The sequence below is a fragment of the Berghia stephanieae genome, chromosome 3 (genome assembly GCF_034508935.2).
Source record: "Berghia stephanieae isolate SIO BIC M18660-M18661 chromosome 3, UCSD_Bste_1.3, whole genome shotgun sequence".
Lineage (NCBI taxonomy): Eukaryota > Metazoa > Mollusca > Gastropoda > Nudibranchia > Aeolidiidae > Berghia > Berghia stephanieae.
This window is the reverse complement of record NC_088362.1, coordinates 81,263,687-81,274,997: the sequence shown is the minus strand read 5'-3', so window position 1 is coordinate 81,274,997 and position 11,311 is coordinate 81,263,687. Positions and strand designations below refer to the sequence as shown.

General features: G+C 34.4%; 2 protein-coding genes across 3 annotated transcripts in view; both read left to right on the top strand.

Annotated features, from left to right (window-relative positions):
• The window catches only part of LOC144969667 (uncharacterized), a 17,994-nt gene extending 17,570 nt beyond the window's left edge, over positions 1–424 (top strand). The window contains exon 8 of the mRNA XM_078908812.1: positions 305–424. Within this exon, the coding sequence (XP_078764938.1) occupies positions 305–324 (20 nt within the window). The 3' untranslated portion in view covers positions 325–424. The remainder of the gene's footprint in view (positions 1–304) is intronic.
• A 1,069-nt stretch (positions 425–1,493) lies between these two features.
• On the top strand, positions 1,494–10,613 carry LOC144969666 (sulfotransferase 6B1-like). 2 transcript variants are annotated; one of them, XM_078908811.1, is made up of 2 exons: positions 1,494–1,914; positions 9,623–10,613. In XM_078908811.1, exon 2 carries the CDS (start codon positions 9,666–9,668, stop codon positions 10,536–10,538), a length of 873 nt encoding a protein of 290 aa, XP_078764937.1. In that variant the 5' UTR covers positions 1,494–1,914; positions 9,623–9,665; the 3' UTR covers positions 10,539–10,613. The 2 variants fall into 2 exon arrangements, with proteins under 2 accessions (XP_078764937.1, XP_078764936.1); XM_078908810.1 differs by lacking the exon at positions 1,494–1,914 and adding an exon at positions 6,772–6,990.
• Positions 10,614–11,311: the final 698 nt, after the last annotated feature.

The window sequence follows — 11,311 nt, the reverse complement described above, 5'->3', positions numbered from 1 at the left end:
AGGTTTCACAGCGATTATAAAGACTTATTATATATTTGATTTGACTATCTTGATCTTAATATGCGTGGATATTGCAATGAAGAATTGCCCATATATTTCAACTATGTTTTTCACGTCATCATCTATTCCGCCCGAAGTGCAACTCGGATCCGCCAGATCTAATACAGAACTTCCAACTAATTATTTTATTTGTCTTAGTAATGGTTTTCCTTTAAAGTCTATATCCTATATATAGTATTGTATAAATGAACATGTTTATGGGATAATTAAGCATCATCCACATTTATCTCATTCTCTTTCACAGCACACAGTATCATGGTCTGAACGTCGATAGAGTGACAATCTACAAATAATGATTATTCACTACTTTGCCATCAATACCATTGCTTAAAACTAAATTAAACCGAATAATCTAAAACGCAAATTAATCGTTGTTATTTTTTCTTCCATTTTTATCCCGTGTCAATGAGAGTACAATGATATATTTTTCATGGGAAATCTTGAAAAATATATAACCGGATACAAGTAACCCATTGGTTTAACCAGTTACCTGCAAATTCTGAAGACATATGTTAACATTTTGGCAAAAAGACACGTCCTTCAAACATCGTTTGATTTAAATGACACTTATCTTGGCAAGAACTCTCATAACTAGAACCTTGAGAAGTCTTCTTTAGTCTCATGTTTGAGAGTCATATTTAAATCGATCGATATTTGAAGGAAGAGTTTTCTGGCCAGATTTTTCAACACATGTCTTTCCAGACTACAGGTTTGAATTTCCCTCTCGGGTAAGAACTACGGCCAAGGCCAGGGCAAAACCAAGCAATTTCATTCCAAGATAAAGGCAGGGGGTGGCCCAGAAAGAGGAAAACAGATGTATTATAGGAGGATAAAAGACATAACAAGAGTGGCATCTGGCACCCTTAAATCGAAGAAAATACTAACTTGTTGCCCTTCGGATAGGTCACGAGACTTTCTATAGCAGAGTACGATCTGCTCTTAGCTAACCAATTAATTCCAGGCGAGCGATGTGAGTGGACAATGGGTATTGTTGGGAGGAGGGGGGGGGGGGGGGGTTCAGAAAAAAGACTCGACTACAAGTGGGATGGAAACCAATCTCTCAGTTCATGCGGCAAATCATCTGTCATTAAGTTACTTTGTATTGCTCACACTATTTTATAATATTATATATCAAGAGAGATTTTCCTGGCCCTCACATGATGGTTTCATCAGGCCGACCATTATTCTTAGCTCCTACCTTTGTCAGATATTTTTACATCAAAATTTTGAGAGATGATATTTTCCAGTATACAAATCCATTTTAATGAAAGAAAAGTCTTGTAATTTGTATTGGATTTAATTTATTATAACTTTGATCTCAGAATTAGGCGGAAAACATCTGTATAGAACCAATACAATCGAGTAAGATGTATACACGATTGAGCAATATATATATATATATATATATATATATATATATATATATATCAAGGATTACTATACTGGAAAGGATTGACATGTGGAATCTTCAGCCCCCGCTAGTGGGGGCCATTGGTTGGATAACGATTTCAAGCAAAACTACTACTTTTCTGCCTTGGTACAATTTCCTTGAATGCGCAATAATTGATTCTGTTCTTATAATTTCGGTACTTTATAAGAAATTGGTTAATTGGCGACCATAAGTTTTAAATAATATTTCTTATATCTTGAATGATATGAAAATATATAAAAAGTAGTGAACTATCAACAATTTTACTGGAAAGTATGAACTATTTTTTATGACGCCCTCTTACAAATTGAGTGATTGGGTTTGTTTTCATTTTTTTAAATCGAAAGTACGAATCTGCTTTCAATTGCTTTTAATAACTAGATAGATCTATGGCTAATTTATCGAACCAGAATCTTTGAAAAGTGGTAAGTACCAATAATAATTGCGTAATAATTATTATTTAAGAAATGTTTAGAATTAGCATCTGGCTGTAGTTCCTGCAGACGATAGATAGACCCGTTGTCGTGCTTGCTCTGTCGAGTCGCACAGATTCAGATATATGGTGATCAGACTGACATCCTGATTCGGATTTGTTTCTTATTTTATTATGGCTTGTGGCTTTATATTTATATCTTTTTTTTCTATATGGTTAACTGATAAATATTGAATTTATTGTATTAGTCTAGTGTATAAGTCTAGAGGGCCCTTTGCTCGTCACGTCAACTTCACAACTTGAACAGTCCTTTCTACTACTAACAACAGTTGCTAGATAGATAGTAGTCATTGCTATTGCTAACTAGATAGCTAGACTAGAAAGTTAGTGGGTCTGATATTACCATATACGATGGAACTTGGACTCTGAATATATAGTTATGCCCATTACATGGATCTGGTGTTGCTGATATGACTGTCAATCGTATGGGACTAGTACTCTGAATATATAGTTTTGCCTCATTGATCAAAATGATCTGAGTCTGAGATGTTACTGCTACAACAGTTACACTCACCCAACTCAATCACTCTAATTATCTCTGTGACTATGGGAGGGAATTATGGATCCGTTGACTGACAGGATTGTACTTGTAGTCTGAATATATAGTTTTGTCTCAATGATCTGAGAAGTAACTCTATTAATTAACTCTTGACTACATGAAGGGAACTATGGATCTGATTCTGATGCTACTCATTGACTGTAAGGAATGAACTATAGTATAGTAGTCAGATTTTTTATGAATGACGCATGTTTTTCTAGTTTTTCTCAGATATCCTTCTATCAAAAGTTGTAAAACTTTGTGTCAACCTCCGAATCAATTTCTATTAACTGAATAAACATTTGTGATGCCATATCACAAAAAAGATTTCTTCTTCACGACCTATAAAAATCTACTTTAAAACCCCTGTCATAAAATTAGAGATTTTACTCTGCTAAAAATGTAAACATTTTCGCACCACAAAGTAAGATGAATTCATAGTTTTTCAAAATAATCTTGTGACACGGTAGTTCCGGCTAGTGGTTATGAGTTCATATCATACTATTTTCCAAATAAAAGCAACACACATTAACTGTTATAAAGTAACAACTAATGTAGTTTGCATCCCATATTGACTTTGTAATTTATTGCTTTTTATTTACATCACGTCACAATTACCGAAGACTGATATGAATCTCTAGCTTTAACTCATTTGAACTAGTGATTAAATACTCAAAATTGTCAAATTAACAATGAACGTTTATATTTAACTTTGAAAAATTGTATCTATGCATGAACGTTTCACACAGCATTTTAAGTTTTCTTTTAAACCTATAAGCTCTTAAACAATACGATATGATACGGAATCTCTATCGGTTCCGCTCTCGTAAGGCTGCGAAAAGAAGTCCACTTTTATCTATCGATAAGTCATTAATTAAAGAGGACAGCTATGGAATTGGAATTTCACAATCAACCCTCAGTTTTGCATGTTATTGTTGTTGAACACAAGCACATATTTGTGGAAACATTGTATCATAAATTGATGAATTTCTACTTTTGACTGGTCTACATTAAATTTATGTAATCCTCTTTGGCATAAAGAACAAGCTATTTCTCAAAAATTTGAAATCAAAATAATGTTGGAAGCGCGTAATGTTCACTTTCATTTGTATTCATCAATAACGTATATTGATTGTTATAAAATGTAAACATGTCTGTCGTTCCTTCATATTCGGATTCTGTACGAACATCATATAAGTTTCAATTAACCGAACATTCCATTTTAACAAATTCTTTCAAAATGGATAAGCAGAAAATCATATTTTTGACACTATAATCATATTTAGATTCCAATACTTACTAGTTATCGATTTTAATATAGCTGTAAAAAGTGAAATTCTTTCCTATTGTTTTAAAATTCGTGAAAAAATATATTTTACTAGGACAAAATGATCCAGAGGTTCATACAAATTTTTGAAGCTGTACATTGTGAACAGCTGAGAAAAAGAAGACAAAGGTGCGCCCCTTATTAAAAATCCGACTATTGTATCCCTTAGTAGATATTTTGGTATTCATCTTTTTCTTGGGATCAACCTCCCTTTGTTGATATTTTACCTTTACTTTCCCCTTCATCTAATTGTTCACCTTCATCTTCATCATCATTTTACATGTACATTCATTAATCAAGCTTCTAAAGAAATCATCCTGAATCAATCACTATAAGGTCAGTTTTTAGAATATCTAACTACTCATCCTTTCCGTTTCTTGGATACTCTTATTCACTGCTGATAATAATAATCATTAAATATTTTTTTGGACCCAGAATTCACAATAACTCTCTAAAAAGGTAGATCTTGCCATATAATAATGCCCCTGCTGTTATTTTGGTGTAAATTTTCTCTATTTTTTGTTGGCCCCCACTAGCGTTGCCTGAAGATTCCATATGATTGTCCTTTCAGTATAGTTGTCCTTGATATATATATATATATATATATATATATATATATATATATATGTATGTATATATATATATATATATATATATATATATATATATATATATATATTATATATATATATATATATATATATATATATATATTATATATATATATAATTATATATATATATATATATATATATATATATATATATATATATATATCAATTTGAATCTCTCAATCTCCCTCTCTCTTCTCTGTCTACCATGCACACACACAATCATACACATATACATACACACACACATTCTCTCTCTCTCTCTCTCTCTCTCTCTCTCTCTCACTCACGTTGTGTGCGTGTGTGTTTGTGTATCTGTGTGTCACTTACTAACATTTTCTCCCTTTTTTGCTTTCTTTCCGTAATATTAGTAATATTAGTCCATAAACAAAATTTGTCATTTCATGTCACGTCTATTTTCTATCATGTTCTCCAGCTCAACGATGGGTCGAAACTAAATAAGAGAGAGAGAGAGTGAACGTGGAAGTTATGGTTCAGAAGCTTTAAAACAAGGGCTGATAAAATTGGAGATGGAAGAAGTTTCAAAGAAGTACGGTATTTCGAGGACCACATTAAGACGTCACTGATATTTAAACAAAAAAAGTTCAGGCTGTTGGAGAGGTTTCTTTAAGCAGATTCAATCCTGTATTTGATAAGAAAACCAGTTAGCTTTGTTGGAGAAATTAAAGAGCATGGATAGACTGCTGCATGGTTTCACGATATACTTCAGGAAACTGGCTTTTGATATTTCTGAAACTTGCCCACACTTTCAAACGGAGGACCAAATTAGCAGGAAAAGATTGGCCGAGAGGGTTTTTGAAAAGGAATCCTACCATTTCAATCAGACATCCAGAGCCACATAAACACACACACACACACACACACACACACACACACACACACACAGAGAGAGAGAGAGAGAGAGAGAGAGAGAGAGAGAGAGAGAGAGAGAGAGCATTATACCAATAAATATTTACATAAAATAACTCGACCGGTGTAACGTCACTTCGTGTGAAAAGGGTCAGTAGTGTGCAGTTAACATGACCAGTTATAATGTACACACATGACACTATGATTCAGAATTCGGACCTGAAGGTTAAATCTCTAATTATATTGGTCATGCTATAGTGTGTGTATGTGTGTGTGTGAGTGTGTTTGTGTGTGTGTGGTGTTGTATGTGTGTGTATGTATGTGTGTTAAAGAGAGAGAGAGAGAGAGAGAGAGAGAGAGAGAGAGAGAGAGAGAGAGAGAGAGGTTAGGGTTGCCAGGTTGGATTATTTTAATCACAACTGCATATTTTTAAAATTAATTTTGTCGTCTTTGGATTGTCATTTTAAGTTTGGATTTTTGGATTATTTTGCTGAAGAAATTTTCTAAATTATATATTTCATCACGCAGCAATAATTTTTATTTTATTTTAGATAACAATATTTATTACTGTTCTATAGTTCGATATCTATTGCTATTTCTGCTATGGCTCTTGAACTTCCATACATTATACTGAATTGTCTAGTTAATTAAACATGTTTGGCTGCTAAAAAGAAGTTGAAACATCCATTTGCTGACCTGCAGAGTTTTTGGCGCTAGTCTAAGGAACTGAAACCGAAACTTGAGTCTTTGGGTTTGTTTTTATAATGACAGTGGTGAACTTTAGTATCAAGACCTACACTTTTGCATTTTCATGTGTACATGTTCGCTTTATCACTGCTTGCTAAAGATTGACATAAAATTCTAGCAACCGTAGACTTCAGGCTCAAATTTACTCATGAAGTGCAAGCATACATATCCCACCATTCAAAACAGGGACTTGTATTGGATACAGGGAAATTTTGGGTTGGAGTGAGGCAAAACTAGTCATTATGTGACTTGGCAAAATATGCATTGAAGGACGTCCCATACCATACCTGTTGGCGATGATGTAGTTGAAAGGATGTTTTCTTTGTTTACCATCAATAAAACAAAACCAAGGACCCAACAATTGGGTACACTGGATGCTATTAAGAGGATCTGCAGTGACATAATTTTATCCAACAAAAGTTGCAAAGATTTTATTGTAACAAACAGTATGATCCAACAATTTGAGTCAAAAACTGTATACACACCAGTGCACCAAAAGCAAGCATATCCAAAGCATCTGATTCAGATGGCGTAGACCCAAGACAGGAGAAGAAAGAGGACAAAGATGACATTTCTCTATTTCTTGAGGCAAGAGAGTAATCTAGACATTGTTTTTTTTTTTAATTGGGATAATTTTTTAAATATTTTTTTTGAAATTATTTTTTGTAATGGTTTGGATTATTTATAAAATACTATCTGGCAACCCCGGCATGCGTGTATTTGTGTGTGTGTATGTGTGTGTGTGTGTGTGTGTGTGTATGTGTGTGTGTGTGTTTGGCAGGGGGAATCACGTGTGAAACAACGTAGAACGTAGAACTACCATTCATAAATTAATTTTCCTCTTCTTCGAGTTATGGTTTGTAAAGTCTGGTGCGCAAGAGACAAGCCAACCATTTAAAGTTATCTTTTATTAACGTAAGTGCTATTATTTGGTTATTATTTTGTCTTTGTCAAACGTTACATTTTTTTCTGTTAGGCCTATAGGTATATTTTAAAAAGCATTTAGCTGTGATAACATTGCGCCAAAGATCGATTGGTAGGAGATAGATAGATAGATAGACAGATAGACAGATAGACAGATAGATAGATAGATAGATAGACAGACAGACAGACAGATAGATAGATAGATAGATAGATAGATAGATAGATAGATAGACAGATAGATAGATAGATAGACAGACAGACAGACAGACAGACAGACAGACAGACAGATATATAGATAGATAGATAGACAGATAGATAGATAGATAGATAGATAGATAGATAGATAGATAGATAGATTAATAGATAGAGTGATTGATTGATTGAGTGATTGATAGACAGATGGATGGATAGATGGATAGATAGATAGATAGAAGATAGATAGATAGATAGATAGACAGACAGACAGACAGACAGACAGATAGATAGATAGATAGATAGATAGACAGATAGATAGATAGATAGATTAATAGATAGAGTGATTGATTGATTGAGTGATTGATAGACAGATGGATGGATAGATAGATAGATAGGTAGGTAGATAGAGTGATTGATTGATTGAGTGATTGATAGACAGATGGATGGATAGATAGATAGATAGATAGATAGGTAGGTAGATAGAGTGATTGATTGATTGAGTGATTGAGTGATTGATAGACAGATGGATGGATAGATGGATAGATAGATAGGTAGGTAGATGAATAGAATTTGATCATTATATTTATATGTGAGAGTGCGTGTGTCTCTGTGTGTTTTTGTGTAATCATGTGTGGGCGATTGTTTATTTGTTTGTGTGTATGTATGTGTGAGGGAAAGAGAGAATATGTGTGTATGTGTTTATTAGAATGTGAGGGAGAGAAAGATAGTTCGATGGATATATATATATATATATATATATATATATATATATATATATATATATAAGAGAGGAGAGAGAGAGAGAGAGAGAGAGAGAGAGAGAGAGAGGGAGAGAGAGAGAGAGAGAGAGATACATTTATTATCTATTATTTCATCACCAACTTCTTGTTAAGTCACTTTGTTAGAGCATTACAATTTTTATACCGTGTTTCCGTCCTAACAACACAGTATACATTATTCAAAAAAACTAAAACACATATTATTATTATTATTATTATTATTATTATTATTATTATTATTATTATTATTATTATTATTATTATTATTGTTATTATTATTATTATTATTATTAGGCTCCAGTGTCACTGTGCGTTGCCAAGTGAACATTTCGCCCGAGACTCGTAGCAGCTCGAGTCAAAAAAACAAACAAAAAACGATTAGGACGTATAATAATAGAGACAACAGTTGAACAACAACTGATTAACTCCAATGTTTTGTTAACAGCTGAAATTGAAAAATGTTGAAAATGGTTTAGGTCAACACTAATCTATTTTTTTTAAAAATAGGGTTGAGGGTAAAAATTGTTCAATACAGGCCATGCTAAATTTTTGCCAGCTAGCACAGAATTACTGGAAAATCAAAGAATTATCAAGCTATTTTTTGCAGATCGATATACGAGCAACTCACAACCCCTTTTAAAATTAAGGACAATTCTATCACCCGTTGACTCATATGATTACAGTATTTATAAATTCTGCTAGGGCCAAGCTGTCCTTGGCTAGGGCATAATGATCGGCCATTTGATGTTGGAAATCACCATCTGGCCGCCCCTATTGCCAGATTCATTTGCGCACACCTAACAGACTTTATTACCGAACAGATCTGGATTGTTGATAGCTCAAAAAAAGCCGTCTCGATCCATGTTAATTTCCGCTATATAGGAGTATAATAATTAAAATAGATGAGGGCCTGTTCGTAATTGGATACAATAGTCTGATGTCACGTCGCCCAGCAACGGCGGCCATCGTGGTTCTAAACAAAGAAAATCGGTACTTATTATTCTTCATGCTGGCTAGAAATTTTCATATGTCTTGTGATCAGAATGTATAAAAGTCAAAACATGATCATATTTATAATGTTTTTCTTCTCTGGATACACTTTTATGGTCGTCGGAGAAATATTTCATAAGGGCGTCCGCCATTGTCCCGATAGTTTAGAGCCAGTTACTAAGTTACCATTCGTCATTACGAGGGAAGTGACGTCATGACTGTTGAAGAGTATAGACTATATTTCCCCGCAAATTATATTGTGGTTCTCCACTAGAATATTAAAAAGGACAGCAGTCAATTAGAAAAGACATTCATCAGTGTTGTTTGAAGTGGATTGAACATACCCTTTGAAAACCAATGGCAAACACAACCAGATAGACTCTTATTGCATGGACCCTTGGAGGAAGGGGAGGGAGGTGGGGGGGGGGGTGGTGAAGGAGGCAGACAGATACTTGTAGTAGCAGAGTACGACATACCCAGAAAAGACAAGAAGTCTGGTTACTGGGGACAGTTAGAAAGCCTTGCTCAGGACCGAGATGAATGGAAGAGGCTTGTTTGTGACTTGTGGCCAAGGAAGGTCTCAAGGCGTAAGTATGTAAATAATAAGTAACCCAGCATAAACTGATCCCCTCATCACTATTTTTTTTTAATCATTTCAGATTAATTTACCAATTTCAAGTGCGATTCACCAACAACAACTAAATGGAGTGGCTTGAGAGTGAAAACGACGAACCCTTGCTTGTTCACAGAACCAGTAAAAATCGCATCCTTGGAACATTTTTCAAACGAGAGACAGTTGAAAACATCGTTAATTTTCCCTTGAGAACTGATGATATTTTGATATGCTCCTACCCCAAATCGGGTTGTCATTGGCTGTTGGAAAACATTCGAATGATTTTGGCTGGTGAAGTGATAGCGGATGATGTTCAGAAAGAACAAACAATGATGGAATGCTACGACGACCACAGTTATTTCGACCAATTTCCGTCTCCCAGAATTCTTAACAACCACGTCTACTTTGACGACGAACCTAGAGATTTACTTAAAGGAAAAACCAAAGTCGTTCTTATTTACAGAAATCCCAAAGATATTTGCGTTTCCTTTTACAACCACCATACAAAAATCCCTTCGTATAAATATCAAGGAAAGTTCAGCAATTATATCAAAAGATTTCTTCAAGGAAAAGTTAGTTCAGGTTGTTGTTTTGATTACTGGAATACTTGGGAGCAGGCTCTAAAAGACCATCCAAACATACCTCATCTACTCATCAGGTACGAAGATCTTCACCAATATCCCATTTTTGAACGGAGGAGATTGGCTTCGTTTTTGGGACGTGACTGTGATGATGAATTTTTAGAGAAAGTGACAGAGGCTACGAGTATCGACAACATGCGTCAACAAAAGGATGGGGTCAGTTTTAAAGATAGGGATGGACAGCCCGTAATGTACAGGAAGGGAAAAGTAGGAGATTGGAAAAACTATTTCACTGTCAGCGAGAGCGAAATGTTCGACCAAGTCGTGGATAAAGAAATAGGGAAACCTGCCATGTTTAAGTTTCTTTACTTTATTGACTGAAAGCTGAATCAAAGCAACGATTAGATCGCTATAATTATAATTTATTGATTTGAAAAGTGATAATTATCATATCAATTAAAGTACACTTAAGAAAGTGTTTTGTTTGTGTGACTGTGTGTTTGTATATATATATAATATATATATATATATATATATATATATATATATATATATATATATATATATATATATATATATATTATATTGTAGAAGTTGATCATAATTATACTTGAAATGTTATATATATATATATATATATATATATATATATATATATATATATATATATATGTGTGTGTGTGTGTGTGTGTGGGTGTGTGTGGGTGGGTGTACGTGAATAAATCGATTAGCCAACACAGGGGCGGTTGCTGGCTGTTCATTTAAGGCGGCATGGATTGAAAACACACTCCCTCACCGTACTCTCTCCGCACTCAGGTGTAAAATGAGTACCTGCCCGGAAACAGTGTTGTCTGTGTTGAAGAAAAGTGTTATCTCGCCTAACAGACATCATGTAATTTTCTTCATCCGTATGTTTTTATTACAACAAACCTGCTTTTCCAGTGGTTTTGATTTCTCCCGTCAGGCCTCAAGGTGTGCAAAACTAAATTTGGCGGCCTGGCCTAATTATTTTATATATGTGGGGGGGGGGGGGGGGGGGGGGGGGGGGTGGATAACCGAAGATTTAAAACAGAAGAGAACAGTCTTTTATTTAAAATAATAGGTCGGCCTGTTAACGTTTGGCTCACTGGGAGCCCCCATACCCCACCTTCACC